Source organism: Carettochelys insculpta, chromosome 1, assembly GCF_033958435.1.
Source record: "Carettochelys insculpta isolate YL-2023 chromosome 1, ASM3395843v1, whole genome shotgun sequence".
NCBI classification, from domain to species: domain Eukaryota; kingdom Metazoa; phylum Chordata; order Testudines; family Carettochelyidae; genus Carettochelys; species Carettochelys insculpta.
The window spans coordinates 241,756,155-241,780,717 of record NC_134137.1 but is presented as its reverse complement, the minus strand read 5'-3'; the positions used below and the strand labels follow the sequence as shown (position 1 = coordinate 241,780,717).

General features: G+C 44.6%; 1 protein-coding gene across 1 annotated transcript in view; it reads right to left on the bottom strand.

Moving 5' to 3' along the window:
- Window positions 1-24,563, bottom strand: part of LOC142007131 (potassium voltage-gated channel subfamily KQT member 1-like) — a 702,875-nt gene that overhangs the window by 624,642 nt on the left and 53,670 nt on the right. Inside the window, exons 3-5 of the mRNA XM_074983677.1 lie at window positions 17,604-17,730; window positions 6,906-6,984; window positions 4,363-4,459 (exon numbers count right to left, since the gene is read on the bottom strand). Coding sequence (XP_074839778.1) covers window positions 4,363-4,459; window positions 6,906-6,984; window positions 17,604-17,730 — 303 coding nt within the window. The remainder of the gene's footprint in view (window positions 1-4,362; window positions 4,460-6,905; window positions 6,985-17,603; window positions 17,731-24,563) is intronic.

The window sequence follows — 24,563 nt, the reverse complement described above, 5'->3', positions numbered from 1 at the left end:
TGGAACTTTTGAAGTGTTGCAGCCAACAGCATGCTAATAAGGTGCTGAATATTCATTTCAGCACCTCATTAGTATTCTTCCATTTGGCCATTATCATGGCCATTTCAAAGTTTTTTCTAAGTGTAGACACAGCCTTTGTGTTGAAAAATCATCTGATTCAACACTGAAAAAAGAAGTTTGCTTTGTATTTTGACCACAGCTGGTGAAAGTAGGAGTCCAGGGGTTTCTGCAGCACTCCCTGTCCTGAAGTGTTTTCCATCATATACAGATTTTCCAGTCAGATTCAGCAGGTCTCAGCAGCCTTACTCTAAAAATTGTTCTAGCATGCCTGGTTCTGGACACCAATAAAAAGAAGCAGAAGGTTTTTTTCTTTAAAACCCAAATTTCTATGGCAGACTGGAGAGATATAAAAGCTCTGTTTTCCCTTCTGTTCACTGCTGTTCAGCTACACTTGTCCAACATCAACAAAGAGCATGTCTGAGTTTCAACTGCTCATATGTGTGTGTGGGTGATCTCCTGGGTCAAACACCACAGATATAAAGACTGCTTATAGAGCACCATAATCACTTCTCTGGAGTAACAGAACTTCAAATTCACTTGGTTTGTGGGCTTAAATTCTCCGTGGTATTTTTGAGTTGCACCCAGAACCTTCCTCCCCACCTCCCCCACCCCCAGCACACACACAGAGTGCAAAACAAAAAGCAGTCAAGTAGCACTTTAAAGACTAGCAAAATAGTTTATTAGGTGAGCTTTCGTGGGACAGACCCACTTCTTTAGACCATAGCCAGACCAGACCAGACTCAATATTTAAGACACAGAGAACCAAAACCAGTAAGCAAGGAGGACAAATCAGAAAAAGATAATCAAGGTGAGCAAATCAGAGAGTGGAGGGGTGGGGGGGAAGGTCAAGAATTAGACTGAGCCAAGTATGCAGACGAGCCCCTATAGTGACTCAGAAAGTTCCCATTACGATTTAAACCATGTGTTAATGTGCCGAATTTGAATATAAAAGCCAGCTCGGCTGCTTCTCTTTCCAGAACGGTGCGATAATTCCTCTTCAGTAACACACATACCTTTAGGTCATTGACAGAATGCCCCATTCCATTAAAATGTTGACTAACTGGTTTGTGGATCTGGAGTGTTTTGATGCCACCAACGCTTCCAGCTATATCCGAGATACCACCGACTTCCTGAGGAAATTACAAAACATCGGAAAAGTTCCTGATAATGCCATCCTTGCCACAATGGATGTAGAGGCTCTGTACACGAATATTCCGCATAAAGACGGATTACAAGCAATCAGGAATACCATCCCTGATGCCACCACAGCCAATCTGGTGTCTGACCTCTGTAACTTTGTTCTCACACACAATCATTTCCATTTTGGGGACAATTTATACCTGCAGATTAGTGGAACTGCTATGGGCACCCGCATGGCCCCACAATATGCTATCATATTTATGGCTGACCTGGAACAACGATTCCTCAGCTCTCGTCCCCTATTACCACTCCTCTACTTAAGATACATTGATGACATCTTTATGATTTGGACCCATGGTACAGAGGCTCTAGAAGGATTCCACAGAAACTTTAACAATCTACACCCCACCATCAACTTATGCCTCGATTACAACATGCAAGAGATACATTTCCTGGACACTACAGTACTAATCAAGGATGGCCTGATCAGTACCACACTGTACCGAAAACCTACTGATCGCTATACTTAGGTACACCCTTCCAGTTTCCATCCTGCACACGTGACTAGATCCATTGTTTACAGTCAAGTTCTTAGGTACAATCACATTGGCTCTGATCCAACTGACAGAGACCAAAGACTACAAGAACTTTACCAAATATTCATAAACCTGAATTACCCACCAGGAGAAGTAAAAAAACAAATCGACAGGGCCAGACGAATACCCAGAGACCAGCCACTCCAAGATGGGCCCAAAAAAGCCAAGAACAGAACACCACTGGTCATCACCTACAGCCCCCAACTCAGACCACTGCAACGAATTATTAAAGACCTACAACCTATTCTTAATCAGGATGCTGCACTCCAGAAGGCCCTGGGTGACAAGCCTGTTCTCTCCTACAGACAACCTCCCAACCTCATGAGGATCCTCACTAACAGCCACAGTCTCTACCCCAGGAACACCAGTCCTGGAATCTCTCCCTGCAACAAAGCCCGCTGCCAGCTTTGTCCACATATCTTCTCTGGAAATACCATCACTGGACCTAACCAGGTTACTCACAGAATCACGGGCACTTTCTCATGCTCCTCTACTAACATCATATATGCCATCATGTGCCAACAATGCCCAGATGCTTTGTATATTGGACAGACTTCTAACTCCCTTAGACAAAGGGTCAACGGGCACAAAACAGACATCAAAACACTCCAGATCCACAAACCAGTTAGTCAACATTTTAATGGAATGGGGCATTCTGTCAATGACCTAAAGGTATGTGTGTTACTGAAGAGGAATTATCGCACCGTTCTGGAAAGAGAAGCAGCCGAGCTGGCTTTTATATTCAAATTCGGCACATTAACACATGGTTTAAATCGTGATGGGAACTTTCTGAGTCACTATAGGGGCTTGTCTGCATACTTGGCTCAATCTAATTCTTGACCTTCCCCCACACCCCTCCACTCTCTGATTTGCTCACCTTGATTATCTTTTTCTGATTTGTCCTCCTTGCTTACTGGTTTTGGTTCTCTGTGTCTTAAATATTGAGTCTGGTCTGGTCTGGCTACGGTATGAAGAAGTGGGTCTGTCCCACGAAAGCTCACCTAATAAACTATTTTTCTAGTCTTTAAAGTGCTACTTGACTGCTTTTTGTTTTTTTACATTATAAATATTCAGTGTTTTGGTTTAAGCAGCTCACAATCATCTGTGACATAACTATGATCTGTACAAGTCACTGGCGTAAATGCAGGTGGCACCTGCAATGGAAGTTCATAGTCATCTACATTAACTGGAGAACAGATTTATATGAAGGAGTGTGAAAGAAGGACTGTCATAGAAGGAAAAATACATGATTATAAAGGTGAAGAACAACAAGAAGTCCTGTGGCACCTTACAGACTAACAGATATTTTGGAGCATAAGCTTTCGTGGGCAAAGACCAGCTTCATCAGATGCATGAGTGGTGGGGGAGGTGGGGTCAGAGAAGGATTTAAAGGGCGGGGTCTCAGAAAAGGGGAGGGCCAGAGCTGACAAGGTCTATTCAGTCAGGGTGGAAATGGCCCATTATCGGTTGTATACATCAAGAGGAGAGAAAACAAATCAGTTCAGTAAGGGAGGATGTGGCCCACTGTCGGTTGTTAATGTGGAGGTGTGAATATCAAGAGCACAGAAACTGCTTTTGTAAGGGGCCAACCACTCCCAGTCTCTGTTCAATGCTTGGTTGATGGAGTCAAATTTGCAAATGAATTGCAGCTCAGAGATTTCTCTCTCCATTTTATTTGTGAAACTTTTTTGTTGTAGGACTGCTACTTTTAAATCTTTTATTGAGTGTCCAGGAAGATTGAAGTGTTGTTCTACAGATTTTTGTATGTTACCATTCCTGATGTCTGATTTATGTCCATTTACTCCATAGTGTGAATGGGCCATTATAACATAATAGTATGAGTAAAGCAAGGATGACAAAAAAATTGTTTTGATATAGATAACCACAAGCACTCATTTCCCTCCAAAAAATATTCAAAAGTAACCCAAGGGGCTCTTCAGTCATTCAGTTGTCAAAACCTGTAATAAAGTTTATCTATAAAGTGATTTTTAAGCTTATGGTACTTCCAAACAGGAGGGGTAACAGTAAAATGTAAACAGACAGCTACATATAGAAATACTTGCCTCTATTTCACAGCCTATAACCTTAGATAAAATAGTGTTTTCTGCATGTCCTACCTAACACTATATTTAATATTTTTATTCATGGCAAGATTAGAAACCACACCATTTAATAAAATAAATAAAATGAAATGGTTAAAATGGTCCATGTGTTTATGTAAGGAGTTTCCACTGGTTTTTGTTTTTTTCCCAAAATAACCCAGGTTAGAACACATTTCTTGCACATACGCTTGACAGCATTTTTATATGAGACAAACCATGTAACTGTGTTCAGTAAATTCCCCCAAAATACCACAGCTGTTCCCCACTAGCCACCAACCTGAAATGAGCCTTCCACCTGACCATGTTCACTTTTTAAAAATAAAAAAGAAACAGGATTGTCTTTGAATGTGATTTATTCTATATTGCAACAATAATTGTTCATTTTAAACCAGATTAGTATTTGAAGCCCAACAGAGCAATAAACTTCATGGGCCGCATGTTAGGAATTTTTAAATATCCACTACCTGACGATGTATAAAAACAACTGATCCTAAGAGTCTCCAAGTACCACCCTGCCGATCTACATGCAGCATTCGAAGTATCTGGAGAAACCGGATTCCCCTGAAAGCAAAATATAAAATGAAATTAAAAACTATGAAATTAAATCAAAAACTTAATTACAAATACCAATACAAACAATTTTAATGTTGCATTTGTGCATGTAATAAAACAGCCATGTGCCTCATTCTTCAGGATGCTCAGCAACTTCTGTTCCTAGACATGTGCTAGGGAATTTTGGGCTACTCAGTACCTTGCATGTGTGGACTCATAATTTCAATACTGTATACTACTCTATGGTTAAGTGTACAATATACCAGTATAAGAAAAACAGTTCAATAAAGCGTTTGCTCCCATTCAGAAGCACATGACATTTTTTACTTATTTGTGACTCTCACATGCCTGCTTTCTGGGAACATTCAGTACCAAAACTTCACTGGTACGAACACTGACAAAGAGTAAACTTTTAACTCGTATTTTTCCAAAAGAAAAACCTGAACTGAACATTCGACTATAAAAAAGTCATAATTCTGACTTTTTGCCTATTTTAATTACGTAAATTATCCAATCAGCAAATACATACAATAGTACACAACTTTTAAGTAACCCAACAGGGCATAAATTTTGAACTGGGAACTTTTGAAACTCAAGTGATGTGCAAAATAACAATTTTCTTAACAAATGATTTAAAAAAAATAATTCAGATTCAAATATTTTCATTAGTTTTGTTTGATTTGTTTTATCATGACCTCTATCCCCCTTCCCACCCACAATCCAGCCCTACACTTAGGTATTGTTTGTAGCAACTACTAAATTGAAATCTTATCACTCGAAGTAACCAGAGAAGAAAGAATCATCTTGTCTACCCATCTTTTTACAGAAAGATTGTCCTTCAACTTTGCTTTCTAGTGACCTGTCCAAATATGTCTAACCTCTACGGTATTTTTTTTAAATTCAGCCATTTTTAATTCTTTTTTTTAATCAACCCGGTAGAGCTATGCTCTCTTGAGCCACATTAATAGGCAGAAACCTCAAAAGGTTTCTCCACAATAATGTCCTCCAAACTCTCCTATTACTGCATTAGGTATTCTGAAGGCCAACTTCTCTATTTAAAAGTTTACTTTTTTCCAAGCTTCCCTGAAAGAAAAAAATATAAAAATTACCAGACCCTTTTACTTTTTGACCTAGCATGAAATATTAAGTACTGAAGGTTTAGAATCTCTGGTGCTTTGGACTGAATATCTTTGGTTTCAAGATCCTGGCTATAAAATTTCTTTCCAGAAAAGATCAGACTGAGCCCATGGCTCAGTTGTAGGTTTTAGGATAAATAAAAGTTTCCCATTTTCAATTAACTCTTTCCCTGGCATTTTGCTCATAACTAAACTAATCTAAACATATACATTGCCTGTAGTTTTAGAAAGTCTATCTCTTCTGAACACTTTATAACCTTGCCCTTTTCATATGGCAAAAGACAGTGCCCTATAAATACCCTACAACGGGGTGCAAAAGTGAGAGGCAGGCCCCTGTGGGGGGCATGACATTTCCTAAAGGGGTGCAGTTGCAGCATGATTGGCTGCTGGGTCTGAGGCTCATCCATCTCATTAAAAATGTTGAACTATGTGACTGTTTTTACGCATGTGTAGTCACATTTACATGGAAAACAATAAAGCTTTTGCATTCTACATACTTATTTTCTCACACGTGCCAAAAGAGTATTTTTCCCCATGCTTGGACTACATTAGACAGGTTGTGGGGCCTTGCTAATTGCAGGAACAAAAAGTGAGGCCCAGTGTAAAAAGTTTTGTCACTCCTGCCTTAGATTGATACTATGTTGTGCCCAGGCATGCAAAATGCTGACTTCCCTCAGTGCCCAATGACTTAGTGGGAAGGAAGACACTTAGCACATTATAGGAGGCACAGCACCCTTTTGTTAAATTAAACACAGTGGGAATCCACCACCAGCACTCCTTTCTGCTCCATTTCAGTATTTACGCAGTTTATCATCCAAAATAAGATCGTGCTACTTGGGCCAAGCTGAACAATCACTACATAAATAAAATGTGTATAGTTCCTACACAGTATGTATCACCTGTGTCAGAGAAAATGCAGTTGTGCTTTCATGGATTTAAGTGAAGTAATTACTCATGCCCCAAAAAAGTAACCAAGTGACATAAATGGTGCTGGATTACTTCTTAAATAAACCATCAATCTTGCAATATTCTTTCCTCCCCGCTCAGCAAATATTTTATTCCGCTCTCAGAAAATAGTTTATGTTTTGTCTGGGACATAATGTGTCTCCAGTCACGTGTGTTCTGTTTCCACATTCACACCCACACAGCATGCTTGGTCTTGATACTGTCTTTCCCAGTCACTGAGGCACAAGCACACAGTGCGTTCTTCATAGTACATTTACTTTGATATTTTGATAATCGTCCCTGTCTACAGCGATATATGGGTTTATAGATGCATGCTCTTGTAATTATCTATTTAAGCTACAAGATGAACATACCTTATGGCAGATGTGGCGAACACTTGCCCATTCGATCCTACACTCAGAACAATAATTGAGGCTATCACAACAATAAGATCTGTTAAAAAAAACATTAAAAATTAGACTTTGGCACTTAAACAGCCAATGAGCATAGGAAAAGAAAGGCAAACAAAAACAAAACCACTTTAAGTTGAGTTTTAGAGGAACAGTGAGTTAACATAGTGGAATTTCACATGTGGAAAACTAAGATTAAAATCTCTTCTGGGCCAAGTAAAAGTATGTTTGGTAATCATATCCAAATTCCCCATTATTTCCACTTCAGAAAGTGTGCAATCTCCATCCCACTCCCTTTCCCCATATTCACACTATAAGAACATTATAAAGTGCTCAAAAGTTAGGAACTGACAGAATTCAGGTTGCTTGTGGTAACTTCATTTGACTCCATTGTGTTGCATGCATTATAACACAGTCTTCAATTACAAGATTACATTTTATTTTTCTCTAGGACTCCTCTCTCATTCAGCACACAGGATGGGTGGTATTCAATGAGCAGCTATTCAGTATTTCATATTCTCATTTTGTTACTCAATGGCTACGTCTACACTAGCCCCACACTTCGAAATGGCCACGCAAATGGCCATTTCGAAGTTTACTAATGAAGCGCTGAAATGCATATTCAGCGCCTCATTAGCATGCGGGCGGCCGTGGCACTTCGAAATTGATGCGCCTCGCCGCCACGCGGCTCTTCCCGACGGGGCTCCTTTTCAAAAGGACCCCGCCTACTTCGAAGTCCCCTTATTCCCATCAGCTCATGGGAATAAGGGGATTTCAAAGTAGGCGGGGTCCTTTCAAAAAGGAGCCCCGTCGGGACGAGACGCAGGGAGGCGAGGCGCGTCAATTTCGAAGTGTTGCGGCCGCCCGCATGCTAATGAAGTGCTGAATATGCATTTCAGCACTTCATTAGTAAACTTCGAAATGGCCATTTGCGTGGTGATTTCGAAGTTTGGGGCTAGTGTAGACACGGCCAATGTGTATCTCTTCCCTTATTCATTACATGCTATTTAAACACTGCTCTGAAGGCAGAATTATTATTCCTTCATAGTCCTTACTGTGTCTCTCATCCTTACAGTTTTGAAATGTTTCACATATTTTAAATTCATTTTCCCAACCCTATGGGGTGTTATCCCCATTTTACAAGTATGGAACTAAGGTGCAAAGAGATGAAGGTCAAAAGTATCCACTTATTTTGGGTGGCCAATTTGGCACACCTAAGCCACGTCTACACGTGCCAGCTACTTCAAAGTAGCTGCGCCAACTTTGAAATAGCGCCCGCCACGTCTACACGTGGCGAGCGCTATTTCGAAGTTGACATCGACGTAAGGTGGCGAGATGTCAAAGTCGCTATCCCCATCAGGAGATGGGAATAGCGCCCTACTTTGACGTTGAACGTTGAAGTAGGGCACGTGTAGCCGATCCATGTCCCGCAACATCGAAATAGTGGGGTCCGCCATGGTGGCCATCAGCAGAGGGGTTGAGAGATGCTCTCTCCAGCCCCTGAGCTCTATGGTTGCCGTGTGCAGCAGCCCCTTAAAGCTCCCCGCCCCCTGCCTTCCTGTGCAGGAAGCTGAGAGAGCGTGCAGGCGGCAGCAGTAACACGCGGCCAGCCTGCACGCCTCCCTGCAGCCCAAAGACACGCCCCCTTGCTGCGATAGCCGCCCGCCAGCCCCCCAAGCGCCCCCAGGGCACCCCCCACAAGGGGAGCCAGGGCTCCCAGCCTGGCAGCCAGCCCTGGAAGAGGCAGCGGGGCCCCTCCTGGATGGAGGCTGAGATCCAGGACCTGCTGGGGCTCTGGAGTGAGGAGGAGGTGCTCCACATAGTGGGGAGCAAGAGGCAGAACGCACATGTGTTTGCTCGGCTGGCCAAGGGCCTGGCCGCCCGGGGTCACCCTGCCCCCATTCCTGACCACGTCAGGAGTAAGGTCAAGGAGCTGTGGCAGGGTTATGCCTGGGCCCGGGATGCGGCCAGCGGATCTGGGGCCGCCCCTGCCACTTGCCCCTTTTACAGGGAGCTCAGGTCCATCCTGGGCCCCTGGCACACCTCCTCCCCGCCGGCCACTCTTGACACCTCAGCTGATGAGACCCAGCAGGCCCCGGAAGCGGAGTCCGCCCCGGAGGCAAGTCCCGCACCCCAGGGGCCCCCCCAGGAGCCCACCCCTGGGATGCCGGAGGAGGAGGAGGAGGAGGGGGAATCCTCCTCCAGCGACGGGGGGCTCCACATCGCGCTGTCATCCTGGAGCTCCAGCAGGGCATCCGCCCAGAGGGTGTCCCCCGACCATGGGAGCGGACTGTCAGGTATGTACCCCCCCGGTGCACACCCCCGGGGTTGAGGGGCGGGGACAACAGACATGACCAGAGCCCTCCACGTGCCCAGATGACCATGGCCCCAAGGACAGCAGTGGCATGTCCCTCAGAATAGTGAATCAGCCCCTGCCCCCCCCAGCAGGACAGTGCCATGCCCCATCCCTTGGGATGGGGGGAGCGGAACCTAGGGTCCCCTGGCGGGAGGGGGTGGGACACCCATCAGCAGCAGCAGCATCTCCCGGGGACGGGGATGGGGAACCAGCAGCAGAGGGGTGGGGGACAAGGGCCACGGCTCGGGGGCCACACTAACGGCTGTCTCCACTCTTCTTCCCCCCCGTGTTCTGCAGATGCACCATCTGAGGGCCCGGAGAGCGCCGGCGAGGTGTCAGTGGTCCCGGAGAGCCCACCAGGGCCATCGCTGCAGGCCAGCCCCTCGGCGGAGCACCGACCAGCCCCAGGGCGGGGCTGACAGCAGACCCAGCACCACCACCGGATGGTGATGGACCCCCAGCTGCTGGCGACTCTCCAGTGACAGCTGGAGGTATCGGAGCAGCGCCTGCGGGTGGACGAGTGGCATCTGCAACTGCAAGAGCGGGCGCTGGCCTGGCGCCAGGAGGCATGGGGGGCTTTTATGCACACTTTTGAGCGCATTGCAAACTACCTGGCCCCCCATGCCGTGCCAGCCGCTGCTCTGCCCGCCCTGCCCGCTCCACCCGCCCCTCCACCCGTCGTCCGCCACTGAGGGGCCTTCCGTCGAAGGGGACCTGGGGCCTGCTGACACCCGCCAGCCATATCTGCCAGGTCGCCCAGCCCCCAGCCAGCCTCGGCCAGGGCTGAGGCCAAGGCGAGGGTCGCGCCCGCCAACCCCAAGCGCTGGACAGTAGGGGGTGTGGGGCCCAGGATGTGGCCCCCCCTCCCCCTTTGTACATATCCCCATTATTTTGTATATAGTTTGTATTAGACCCCTGTTATTTTATGATACCTGCCCCCCATGTAAATAGTTCTCCCCTTCCTTGTGTTCTACTATTTATCATATAATATACATATATTTGTAGTAATAATAAGAGAATTCACCATTTTGTGGTTTCAAGAACAACAGATCTATTTTTATTTGCAAGAAAATTGGGGGGGGGTGTGCTCTTGGGTGCTCTGTAGTGTGGGCGTAGGGGCAGGGAGTGTTGTGGAGCATGGGGGGTGCAGTGGGGGGCCTGCCAGCATTCACCCCGTGGCCTGGTCAAAATGGGCCCACAGGACCTCCTGGACCCGGGTCCCCTTGGGGTCCACCTGGCGACTGGGGGTAGTGGGTGGCTGCACGTCAGCCCTGCCAGCCTCCACAGCCCAGCCCTGAAAGAATGCCTCCCCCTTGCTCTCCAGCAGGGTGTGGAGTGCGCTGCACGCGCCCACAATCTGGGGGATGTTGGTGGGGCCCGCATCAAGGCGGGTGAGGAGACACCTCCAGCGCCCTTTGAGGCGGCCAAAAGTGCGCTCAACCACCTGGCGCGCATGGTTCAGGCACGTGTTGAAGTGCTCCTGGCTGGCTGTGAGATGGCCCGTGTAAGGGTGCATGAGCCAGGGCCAGAGGGGGTATGCCTCGTCTGCGATGACGCAGAGGGGCATGGTGGTGTCCCCCACAGGGATCTCCCACTGGGGGATGTAGGTCCCCGCCTCCAGCCGGCGGCACAGGCCTGAATTCCTGAATACCCGGGCGTTGTGGGTGCTGCCAGGCCAGCCACCATAAATGTCCAGGAAGCGGCCCCGGCTGTCCACCAAGGCCTGGAGGACCACCGAATGGTAGCCCTTCCTGTTCAGGAAGCATCCTCCGCTGTGCTCCGGAGCTCAGTTGGGGATATGGGTCCCATCCAGAGCCCTGAAGCAATTTGGGAAGCCCAGGGTGGCAAATCCCGCGATGGCGGCATCCGGGACCCCAAGCCGCACGAGCCTGTGGAGGAGCAGGGTGTTGATGGTGCGGATGACCTGCAGGGGAAGGACATGGGAGAGCACCAATGAGGGGTGTGCAGGGTGTGTCTGGCCCTCCCGCTCCAGGGCTCCCCTCCACCCCCAGGGCTCCCCTCCCCTTCCCCATGGGTCCTCTTACCTCCGTGAGGACAGCCCCGACGGTGGCCTTGCTGATACCAAAAACTGCTGGCCCACGAATCGGTAGCTGTCTGGAGTGGCCACCTTCCAGACAGTGATGCCGACCCATTTCTCCATGCTGAGGGCATGCTGCATGGTGGTGTCCTGGTGCCTCAGTGTGGGGGTGAGCCACTGGAAGAGCTCCAGGAATGTCTGCTGGCTCATACGAAAGTTCTGGAGCCAGCGATCATCATCCCACTCGCCGAGCACCAGCCGCTCCCACCAGTCAGTACTCGTGGGGTAGCTCCACAGCTGGCGGCGTATGCGGTGGGGGGGAGAGGAGGACAGCAGGGTCTGGGGTTGCTTCCTCCTCCCCTGGGGGCAGCTCCTCTTCCACAAATAAAAGGTGATCAGCTGCCTCCTGCATGGCATCGCGCAGGGCGAGCACTGCTCCTGCAGGGGCGGCTGGGTGGACCTCTGGCTGCTGCTGCTGCTGCTGCTGCTGCGGGTCCATAACTGCTTCGCCGAGGTGTGCGTGCCTATGGCTCTGAAGACCGCGTGCTGTGCAGGCTGAGTGTGTCTGGGAGGGGCCCTTTAAGGGAGTGGCTAGCTGTTGCCCCGGAAGTGCTAGTCCGCCCTGTGACCCTGTCTGCAGCTGTTCCTGGCACCCTTATTTCGATGTGTGCTGCTTTGGCGTGTAGATGCTCCCCTGCAGCACCTGCTTCAATGTGGTGCTGCCCAACGTCGACGGCACCAGCCCTGGAGGATGTGTAGATGCTATTCATCGAAATAGCTTATTAAGCTATTTCGATGTAGCATTCATGTGTAGACGTAGCTCGAGGGTGTTTTATTAGCATTATATAACACTTGGTATGTTTGAAGAATAGCTCTGCGATTTCAGTTCTGAGTCGTCAGCCCTTCTACAAATCCGTCCCTTCAGTCTCAAAACAGGCACTCAAACAGACATGGACAATCAAGAAACACACATGAAAGGTTGGTGATTTGCCTTGTCTCGGATAGGATGTATGTGGCACAGGCAAGGATAGAGCTCAATTTGCTGTGTCAGCATTGAACTGTCTTTGCCATGGAACCATTCTTTCCCTGCAGACCATGGACTTTTGCCACTACAGACCTTCCAGCTTCTGCAACAAATAGAGCAACAATCCTACAGGCAGTCTCCTTCACTTTGCATTCCTACCTCATCTCCAGAGCAGTGCCCTCCTGTGCACTTCCTGTGCCTCTGGAGGAGGACATTGTTTGGCCATCAGACCAGACTATGCGCTGGCATACAGTCAGCACATGGAGACCACTCCACAAGAACTCTAGCCAGCCTCCAGAAGAAGTTTCCAGAATTTTTTTCCCCGGACAGGCCACATTGGGTCTCTGTGGGTGTCCTCAGTGTCCCATTATGAGAAGGCAGACCAGGCCTGCTCTGCATCCACAGCCAGGTTCACAGTTCCTGCTTTCAAACCCTCCAATGGAGCATGTTGGTGCATAGCTCCCTCCATCACCTCCAGCATGGCTGGCATCACTTACCTCCCAAGACCTCTCTGAGCTATCAATCATCAGTCTTTTACTAGGACCTCCTCAGGACCTGGAACCTAGTGTCAGTGACTGGGTCCATAGCAGATATTGCAGAGGAGGGCCTCCTTGCAGAACCCCTCCTACACAACCTCTTCTGAATGTGCAGGTGATGGCGTCCCCTTTGAAACATCACAGATTGGTCCTGGCTGATACCAGACTCTGAAATGTCCCAGATTACAACACTCAGCCAGTGCACAGAGCTGTCCACTCTACACATCCCCTACTGTGTGCTCCAAAAGTTGAGTCCACCTTGCCTTCTACTTCTCTCGCTTTTCTTGAGTGGGTCCTGAAGAAGGCTGCTCCACACTCTCCACTGACCCTCTGAAGCTTTTCATCAAACTTCCTTCATCATGAGCCTCTGTAGCCACCTCTAACACCTCACCTGAGCCAGCTGCACAACATCTGACTACTCCGTCTCATACTGCATCTCAAACTCCTTTCTGTGCTCATTCTCCTCAACACCCATTGCTTCACCCTCCTGCACCACCTGGGCAGTAAGTGCTAGAACTTCTTCCCACTTTCAGAGGGCAGGAGCCATTGTGGGCCAGGATGTTCTTCACTGTGATGCAAGGCTTATCAGCTCCATAGATCTGGGAGCATGGTTGTGTAGCTGGCATGGTTCATGGATGCTCCTGGCACTTGTCCATTCTGTGATGAGAGACCACGGCACATGCTTACCCAGAGTGCACCTGGTTGCAGCACTAGCTCAGCTCTGTGAAAACCTCTTGGTGAATCACTTTTTCCTCACTTGTTCATGGCCCATTTCCACCTGGTGAATAGACCTTGTCAGCTCTGGCCCTCCCTTTTTCTGGGACCTCACTCTTTAAATATTCCTCTGAAACCATCCCCCACTCATGCATGTGATGAAGTGGGTCTTTGCCCACGAAAGCTTATGCTCCAAAATATCCATTAGTCTATAAGGTGCCACAAGACTTCTTGTTGTTTACTATACTAGTAATCTAAGACCATGGGAATCTCTTCCTATATAGCAGCCATCCATCCCCCAATCATTTCTGTTGCCCTTTTCTGAACCTTTTCAGTCCCAGTGAGCACATCTTTTTTGAGATGAGGAAATCACATCAGCATGCAGTATTCAACATGCAGGCACACCATGGACTGACAGAGAGGCCATAAGATAATTTCTGTTTTATTATGTATCTCTTTCCCAATGATTTTCAAACACATGTTTAAAAAGAAACATGTTATGCTGCTGCAGGGCTGTATCTAGCCTGCCCCTCGTTTTTGGAAGGGGCATGTAAACACAGCAGAAGGAAAATGCTAATGAGGCACTGATATGAATATTCAGAATCATTTGAAAAATGGCAGCCCCTCGCTGTGTCAAAACTGCTGCTTTCAAAATGCAAATTAGCCACGTAGACAGGGTTCCTTCAAAAGGAAGCCCCACTTTCGAAAGCACCCTTCTTGAAAAAAATTAGCTTGCTCCAGACTGGGGTGAAAGAATCAAAGTCCCTAGATCACTGTTTCCCATTTTTTTTATAAAGTACCCCTTTTAAAAAAATCTAAGTACCCCTCAGACTTCTCTCATGCACCCCAAAAAGTAAATGTGCCACTGGTTGAGAAACGTGGTCTTAAGGTAATTTGAGGTCCTGAAACAAGTACCGTTCAGCCTTTCCAAATTACTGTACCCGTTGCAGGAGTCAGATTTGTTTTGCACACCACCAAGTTACACCTCACTTCAAAATTACTTACTTAACAAAAACATGCAAAAATATCACAGAATACTATTGCTGAAAACTTGCTGGCTTTCTACCATCTTATCAAATAAATCTCTTCTCCCAACCCAGATTTTGTTCTTTTGAACATGCTTGTTTATTATATCCAGCATCGCCAAAAAAACAAACAAAAGTAAAGCTTTAGAAGAACTAAAGTAAAGGAAAGAGAGGAGGAAACAAAAGGGAGACAAGAGTAGCCAATTTTAACTCCTTCCTCTATACTGCACTGAATTCAGAAGCAGTAAGCCAGTTTAGGATATAAAGTGATAAGTGGATGTGACAATGAAAAGTCTCTTCTCTTCCATAAACATCAGTATCCTCACATCTATAACAAAAATAAAAATGAAAATAGCTCGGAGCACATTTACACAGTACTTAAACACCTGCAACTTGCCCAGGTCAGCTGACTTGAGTTCACATGGCTAAAAATTGCTGTGTAGGCATTTGAGCTCCAGCCCAAGGCTGAACTTCTATAAAGCAAATGTACATCCCCACAGCTTACTGATTTGGGTTAGCTGCAGCCACGTCATAGTGCTTTCTTCCAGGGCAGAAGCATCCTGAGGGGAAAGTTTTTGAATAATCACTTCTGGGAACTTTCAAACATTGGTGTGGTCACCAAGTCAAAACAATAGTCTTTTGTACCAAAATGTAATAATATCCAATTTTTGTCAATGGATATTTTGAAATTTAAAAATATAAAATAAACACAGGCAAATCCCGGTGACTCTCACATCAATTTAAAATTGTAGTAAATGAATCATGACATTTGTTTTTTACACTCCTTTTGTATTTCTCCTTCAATTATCCTAAATTTCTCTGTTTTAGTGTTCCCTTATGGTTGCCTTCCATAAAGCCAGAATAGGTATGCATGGCTTTAACACCACCAGCCAACGTACTGAAGTTTGCCAAGTCTCGCAATATGACTAGTACACAGAGTTCCTTCTGCTACATAACAGCAACAGCCTTACTTCCAAATGTTTTTACGCAACAATGCCTAGTTCCCACAAGGATAAAACAGTATTTACAGCTCTTTTGTACAAGACCTCCCACGTTCTCTATAATGAGACACTGTGAAGTGTCCTACCAAAAATGTTGCAACCCTGTGCTCACAATTTACACTTAGCTGTTAAAGTGCACTGCTTGCTCTCTAAGCAATAAAAACACTAATTGCTATTGCAACGTGGAATAGGACAGCACCTTGAAGACATGTAATCGAAAGCACAATCTAACAGTATTTATATAATTTATGCTGCATTCAAATGAATATTCTGTCAGATGATATTTACTCATGGAAGTTTTGTAATTTAGCTGTATTTGTGAGATAGTGAGGGGGAGGATAAGTTATTGCATGCATAGGATGTTTCATGCTCTTGCTTGTGGTATTATCTAGAGGCCTAGGTCAATTATAGAATTAGCTGTATCATAATTTCTTGCAAAAAAAAGTTTTCAGAAAATCTTAAAATCTTTTGGGCTTTTCCTCACAAGGCCACATTTACCAGAGTCAGGTCCATACACAATGAAGTTGCAGGCACTGAATCAGTTCTCACATCCCAAAGGAGGTAACCACCCATATACAAACACAGCTAGATATTTTGTGCATTTCTGCTTCTGTTTGCTTTGTGTGCAATGAAACTTTCTCCAACATGCAAAAGCTGCACAATTATTTCCCCCTATTCATTATTCATGCAAATCATAAGCGGTGAGGGAATCTGCCATGGACGCTGCAGATGCAGTTAAACTTAGGCACTGCCCCCCACCTATGAGTACGAGGCACATGACCGCAAAACCCAGTGAGCTAAAACTCAATTTCCAATTCCCCTGTATCAAAATAACCTATGAAGGTGAACAACAGTCCCTTAATAACTAAAAAGTGTTCTGTGTGTAATACACTTTTTAATCCATTACACATCATACACATCTGTATTATTGTAGAACCTAAAGGCTATGTCTACACTAGGAGAGTTTTGTAGATAAAATTGATGTTTTGTTGACAAAACCCGCAGAGCATCTACACACAAACTGCCCTTTTGTCAATAGAGCAGATCAAAAGATCGATCCACTTTTATGAGTAGACATGATCTGTTGACAGAAGTTTTGCCGGAACATCTCTTCCAAAAGCAACTTCTGTGGGCAGACACTTCTAGTGTAGACACAGCCAAAACATGAAAGGTAGTGTGTAAAAACCACAGCAAGATGCAGCCATTCCCAAAATGTTTATAAACAAAGAAAAACACACACAAGACAAAAACAGAATGTTTAGAGTAATGTTAGGTCCAAACCCTGTCACTTCTCTTCCTACCATCCCTTTTGCCAACATAACTCTCATTCTCCTCCACCTAGCTCTCTATGCCCCTATTTTCCTCCATCCAGAATATCCTTTGTGTCTTCCCTTCCACTCTGTCCAACCTGGAGAACAATTTCAGGCATCATTAGAAGCTGGGACTGGGGGAAAGAAGGGACAACTCAGCCAGTGAGAGGTGTGCAAATAGAATCATCCTCTCCAAGGCCAGTGCCTCACCTAGCCTCACCAACCCCGGTATCACCAGCATATGCTGCCGTTCTCTGTCTTCTCTACCAAAGCAAAATTATGTGGTACAGATTTTCCTTCTTCAGCTAGAATCCCCTACAGGCAAGGTCCCATTGCATACCATAATTTGCAATATGCAATAATATGCGTATTGTATGCATAGTAATATGCAATATTAGTGCTAATAAATTGTACCATGGTAGTGCCTGGAGACCCTGCTGCACTAGGCACATTTCTAATACATAATAAGCCTGCCCTTGATTTGAAAATTTTACAATTTAAATAGCAAAGAGACACAGACACCTTGCCCAATGTCACACCTCAGTGCTCAGAATCAAGGCTGCATTGCAAGTCCCCAGCAATCGCTTTGGTAATGACTTCACATTTGCACTTCAAACTGGATGCTAATGGAACAGTCTTAAAACAACACAGATCTTACCAATAATTGATATGGGCTTTCTGGCAAAACGTAGTCTTCCCTTAAAGCCAATGTATTTACTTCTGCAACCAGCAGACCACAGCCGCACCAAATATTCAGCACCAAAAAACACCACCAGAACAATTTCCTGTCAGAATTAAAAAGAAAAAAATGTAATTAACTCACTGCTTGGCTTTGGCTGGAATGGAAAGCAAAAGGATCAAACACAAGAAATCTTTTTACTTTTCTCATGTTATTTCTATGCAAACTGAAAACCAAGGATGATTAGAAATCTGATTAAATGTGCGGTCCAATTTCCAGATAAAGACAGTTGGGAGATCACAGGTCAGTATGATAGTTTGGCATGCTATTTTGTTCAAGATGATATTCTCCAAAATATTATATGAAATGATCCCCAGGACTTCCACAGAGAATCAATTACTCCTTTTATGTTTGGTACTGCTCTTCATTCTGAACACAAAAGGTCAATATAAGCAAAGAACTACCTGTTCTTTATGGAATGTGATTCTGCAATTTAAGGGAGCTTACAACATTCTCCTTTCGAGTCAAGTTTTCATTTTTTAGAATAAACTTAATGGCTAATGTTCACAAACATTTGTTTTCAGGTCCCTTGTAAGGGATCTTTTGATTATGATTCCATCAGGTGTACACAAACATGCATGCACACACAAATAAATAAAAGCTCTACATGGATACAAAGTTATGCAAAAATGCAGAGCTATTGTTCACAAATTTGAAACCTGGTTTAGAATTCTGAATTGTACAATCAATTCTACCATCAAGTCACTTGTATCTAATTACACATTTAGAGAAAGGAATGTGGTCAGTTTTGTTTAATAGAGGCAAAGATTTCAAGATTAAAAGGAACTACTGACACCTAATTTGATATCCTGTATAACAAGCCACAGAACTTCCCCAAAATAATTCCTAGAGTACATCTTTCAGAAAAAAACAGGCAATCGTGATTTTAAAATGGGCAGTGATGGAGAAGCCAACATGACCATTGGTCAATTGTTTCAGTTTAAAACTAGTGCCATATTTCCAGCCTGGATTTGTCTAGCTTCAACTTGCTTCCATTGACTCTTGCTACACCTTTCACTGCTAGACTGCAGGCTGCAACATCAGTCATACATTACTTAGAAATTAATCAAGTCAACCCCAGCCACCTCTTTGTTCAACTAAATAGATTAAGTTTTGTGAGTCTATCATTATGTAGCATTATTTCTAATCCTTCAGTCATTCTCCTAGTTCTTCCCTGAACCCACTCAATTTATTAACATCTTTCCTGAATTACGGACACCAGAAATGGACATGGTATTCCACCAATGATCATACTAGCCCAAATACAGAAATAAAATAAACTCTCTAATTCTATTCAAGACTCCATGAGTTATCTATCTTAGGACAGCTTGAGTCCTTTTGGCCACAGTGTTGCACACTGCAGCTCACATTCAGATGATTATGCTCCAAAACTTCCAAATCTTTTTCAGAGTCATGGTTTCCCAGAACAGAGTTGCTATCCTGTATGTATGGTCCACAGCAGGGATGAACATTAAGCAGCCTGCAAGGCAGATGTGGTTCACCAGGGTTAGCCCTTGGCAGGCTCCTGGACACTTTATTTACTTGAGCATCCAAGGTTAGGATTGTCACAGGAATTCATAAGAAGAAAAGATGTACCATATAATTGCAACATACAAGTATGTCTCTTCTCTCCCCGACCACCACCAAAATGCAGGCTTTCAAACTCAGACTTAACAGAGATCTGTAACACCAGTGGAGCCATGTCTACACCACAAAAATAACTTCTAAGTTGCTTACTTTGAAATACAACTTCGAAGTTGAGCATCTACACACACCCTACTTCAAAGTTAGACTTTGAAATAGGGCATACTCCAGTCCCAGGAATGGAGTAAGGACTTAGAAGTTGGACTCCCTACTTCAAAGTTAACTTCCAACAAAGGGAAAATGTAACAGAGAGGGAGCCGTGCTAGTCTACACACTATCAAAACAAAAAGCAGTCAAGTAGCACTTTAAAGACTAGCAAAATAGTTTATTAGGTGAGCTTTCGTGGGACAGACCCAACATGTGTGTAGACTCTCTGCTGGCTACTTCAAAGTAGTGCCTTACTTCGAAGTTAACTTCCAAGTTAGTTCCTACAGTAGACACACCCTGGGAGAATTATTGACGGGAACAGTGAGGTAGAATTGCTGTGTTCAGTTATACTAAGTATTTGCTTAAGAGAAAACAGTATGTATAACAGAGATGTTGAAAAGAAAAACACAAAGAACTTATACTTCTGAGATTTTTTCCTGATGGGGAAAAAATGTGGTAATATCACCATACAGGCCTTTTTCTGGCTTATGTAGTGAAGTCAAAGCTCTTACAGACGGATCCCTCAAACTGATCAATTAATCTCAGTTCTCTCCTTTAGCTTACTAATTCATTGTTTGTATGAAATATATTTGCTAAATCAAACTGAATGGCTCCATAATCTGATAGAAGAGATTTCAGAAGTTTGACAGCTATTCACTCACTTTCAAGAACTGATAAAATCATCAGAGTTTACATTGGCTTTCTAGTGTCTGCTTACTTACTGTTCCCTGCTCAAGTTAGTATCAACACTTACAGTAACTGCATGTCTGTCTCATTCTGTGTTGGAATCCAAAGCTTTAGTGTGTTGTAGGCCAGGGTGAGCAAAGTCGGGGGAAGGCACCCTTGGGGGGCATGAAATTTCATAACGGGGGCACAGAAGGATCAGCTGGTGGGTATCAGGCTCATCCATCTCATTAAAAATGTTGAAATAATGTTACTGTTTTAGTTATGCGTTTTCACATTTATATACTAATTAACACAGTTTTTTCATTCTACTCACTTATTTTCTTATATATGCAGAAAGGGATTATTTTTCATATGAACATAACAAAAATTTCCATCAGTTTGGATTACATTAGACAGGTTGGGGGTGCCCTGTTAATTTGAGGGACAAAAAGTGGGCCCTGACATAAGAGGTTTGCTCACCCCTGCCCTAGACACTTCAAGACAAAGGATGTTCCAGTTAATTATATATAAAAGATGCAGTTTTATCAACTCTTACATAATCCTTTAATCTTTTTTGTCAAGCACATCTAGAAAAAAATCAAAACACATTAAAAGTTTGATGCTTTTTCTAGCACTTGGATCAATACACATCATATTTAAAAGATCACGAACATGCTGATATGAGGGTACAGTGAAAGGGAAAGACAAGGCAAACAACTTCCAAAAGTTTACAGTCCCAAACTTCAGCAAATTAGAATGTTTTGAGGAAAGGTCACCAATTCTGATGATATACTAGGTTTGACTGTCTTGCTGGAACATCTGTGACCACATATAGACTCCTTGCATGAGTAAGTAAGCTGTACATTGTGTAAATGAAAACATATAAAAACAAACAAACCTATAGCTCAGAATGAACAATACCTCCCCATATGGTTAAAGACACACTGCATCAGAGAAGCAGCTGAAGGGAATGAATGCAGCTGGGGTGATTCAAGTGCACACATGAGAAAGGCAAGTATTTTCGCAGCTGCAGTTGTGTTTTGGGTGGCGAGTGCACAGAAGGCTCTCTTCACTCTTTTACTGGCATGCTGAGGTGCTCGGTAAAGGGAGGAAACGGAATGGCTAAATGAATAGCTTGCCCATCAAGAGTCAATCAACGAATACCAGCTCAAAAGAATGAACCCTCAGCGCCAGGCATATCAGTTTAAAAATTCCCATGTTTGTACACGTGTGCTTATGTCCAAAATTTGATCAGATAACATGTCTTCAAGGTTTTCTTATCCTTACAGTTGAAAGTGCCAAGTTAACCAACTGCTTAATTTAATGACTACTCAAAGGCAATGAAAGTCAACAAGCAGTGAGCATGTGCACAGCTCATCCTAAATCTCCCTATTATAAGCAACAAAGATTAAATCTGAAACTAGCTGGCTGAAAATCATGGCAGCAGGTATAAGAAGCAGGGGAAGGCAATGGCTTCCCAAATTGCCCTGCTGGCCATGCCCACACACTGTCTCCAGCCCTTCCACCATTCTGCACAGCTCCCCCAATCTCTTGGGCTTCAGTCCCACTGGGGCTGGGGTAGCTAGGGCCAAATGCCACCCGCACTCTGGGGATGGAGGGGTCTGCTTGCTGTGTGCCACCCATGATCTGGGCCTGGGAGGGTGCCTTCCCTGCCTGTGCTCCAGGGAAGGCTGCAGTTGTACACCACCCACCCTCCCCATGATCCCAGAGCCAGAAGAGGCTGGGGCCGTGTGCCCCCCACTTGGGCAGGGGAGGCCCACTCCTGCAATGTGAGGGGCTAGACTTCCAGGGGGGCAGCAGGGGTGGGGCCTCAGGCAGAAGGAGTGGGCGGGACCTTTTCTTCTCCAGCCTTAGGTTCACCCACTAACCATGCTCAAAATAGTCAATACATGGAAGAAAGAGGCATTCAGATTTCCAGTACCTCCAATACTATCTGCCCATTTTGTTCTGAATACCATTAATTTGTTTTATGTTGGTGTTCACCTTTTGAGGAGGGGAAAGACCGTATTTGGACACAGACTGGCTAACCTAGTGAGGAGGGCTTTAAACTAGGTTTGACGGGGGCAGGGGAGCAAAGTCCACAGGTAAATGGAGAACATGGAAACCTGACTGATGGGTCAGAAATGGGAGGCAGCATGGGCAACAATGTCAGAGTAAAAAGAGGGTCAGGGCAAAACAGGGAGGCAAGATCAAATCAATATCTTAGATGCCTGTATACAAATGCAAGAAGTATGGGTAATAAGCAGGAAGAACTGGAAGTGCTAATAAATAAATATAACTATGACATCATTGGCATCACAGAAACTTGGTGGGATAATACACATGATTGGAATGTTGGTATTGAAGGGTACAGCCTGCTTAGGAAGGATAGACAGAGAGGAAGCGGGGGGAGGTGTTGCCTTATATATTAAAAATGTACACACTTGGACTGAGGTGGAGATGGATGTAGGAGATGGATGTGTTGAGAGTCTCTGGGTTAGACTAAGAGGGGCAAAAACAAGGGTGATGTCCTGCTAGGCATTTACTACAGGCTGCCTAGCCAGGTGGAACAGGTGGATGAGCCTTTTTTTAAACAACTAACAAGGTCAAGCAGGGCCCCAGATTTGGTGGTGATGGGGGACTTCAGCTATCCAGATATATGTTGGGAAACTAATACAGCGGGGCACAGACTATCCAGTGAGTTCTTGGATTGTATTGGAGACAATTTTTTATTCCAAAAGGTTGAAAAAGCTACCGGGGGGAAGCTGTTTTAGATTTGATTTTAACAAATAGGGAGGAATTGGTAGAGAACTTGAAAGTGGAAGGCAGCTTGGGTGAAAGTGATCATGAAATCATAGAGTTCACAATCCTAATGAAGGGTAGAACAGAAAACAGCAAAATAGAGATAATGGATTTCAGGAGGGCAGATTTTGGTAAGCTCAGAGAGCTGGTAGGTAAGGTCCCATGGCAAGCAAAACTGAGGGGAAAAACAGCTGAGGAGAGCTGGCAGTTTTTCAAAGGGACATTATTAAGGGCCCATAAGTAAGCTATCCCGCTGTGTAGGAAAGATAGAAAATATGGAAAAAGACCACCTTGGCTTAACCAGGAGATCTTGCATGATCTCAAAATAAAAAATGAATTGTATAAAAATGGAAACAAGGAAAAATTACGAAGGATGAATATGGGCAAACCAACACAAGAATGCAGGAGAAAGATTAGAAAGGCTAAGGCACAAAATGAGCTCAAAACTAGCTACAGGCATAAAGGGAAACAAGAAGGCTTTTTATAAATATATTAGAAACAAGAGGAAGACCCAGGGACAGGGTAGGGCCATTGCTCGGTGAGGAGGGAGAAACAGTAACAGGGAACTTGGAAATGGCAGAGATGCTTAATTACTTCTTTGTTTCGGTCTTCACTGAGAAGTCTGATGAAGGAATGCCCAACATAGTGAATGCTAGTGGGAAAGGGGTAGGGTTAGAAGCTGAAATAAAAAAAGAACAAGTTAAAAATAACTTAGGAAAATTAGATGTCTGCAAGTCACCAGGGCCTGATGAAATGCACCCTAAAATACTCAAGGAGCTGATAGAGGAGGTATCTGAGCCTTTATCTATCATCTTTGCAAAATCATGGGAGAAAGGAGAGATTCCAGAAGACTGGAAAAGGGCAAATATGGTGCCCATCTATAAAAAGGGGAATAAGAATAACCCAGGAAACTACAGGCCAGTCAGCTTAACTTCAGTGCCAGGAAAGATAATGGAGCAGGCAATTAAAGAAATCATCTGCAAGCACTTGGAAGGTGGTAAGGTAATAGGAAACAGCCAGCATAGGTTTGTAAAGAATAAATCTTGTCAAACTAATCTGATAGCTTTCTTTGATAGGATAACTTGCCTTGTGGACAGGGGAGAAGCGGTAAATATGGTATACCTAGACTTAAGTAAAGCATTTGATACGGTCTCTTATGATATTCTTATCAAAAAACTAGGCAAATACAATTTAGATGAGGCTACTATAAGGTGGGTGCCTAACTGGCTGGATAACCGTACCCAGAGAGTAGTTCTTAATGGTTCTCAATCCTGCTGGAAAAGTATAACTAGTGGGGTCCTGCAGGGGTCTGTGTTAGGACCGGTTCTGTTCAATGTCTTCATCAATGATTTAGATATTGACATAGAAAGTACGCTTATTAAGTTTGCAGATGATACCAAGTTGGGAGGGGTTGCAACTGCTTTGGAGGATAGGGTCATAATTCAAAATGATCTGGATAAATTGGAGAAATGGTCTGAGGTAAACAGGATGAAGTTTAATATGGACAAATGCAAAGTGCTCCACTTGGGAAGGAACAATCAGTTTCACACATACAGAATGGGGAGAGACTGTCTAGGAATGACTACAGCAGAAAGGGATCTAGGGATCATAGTGGACCAC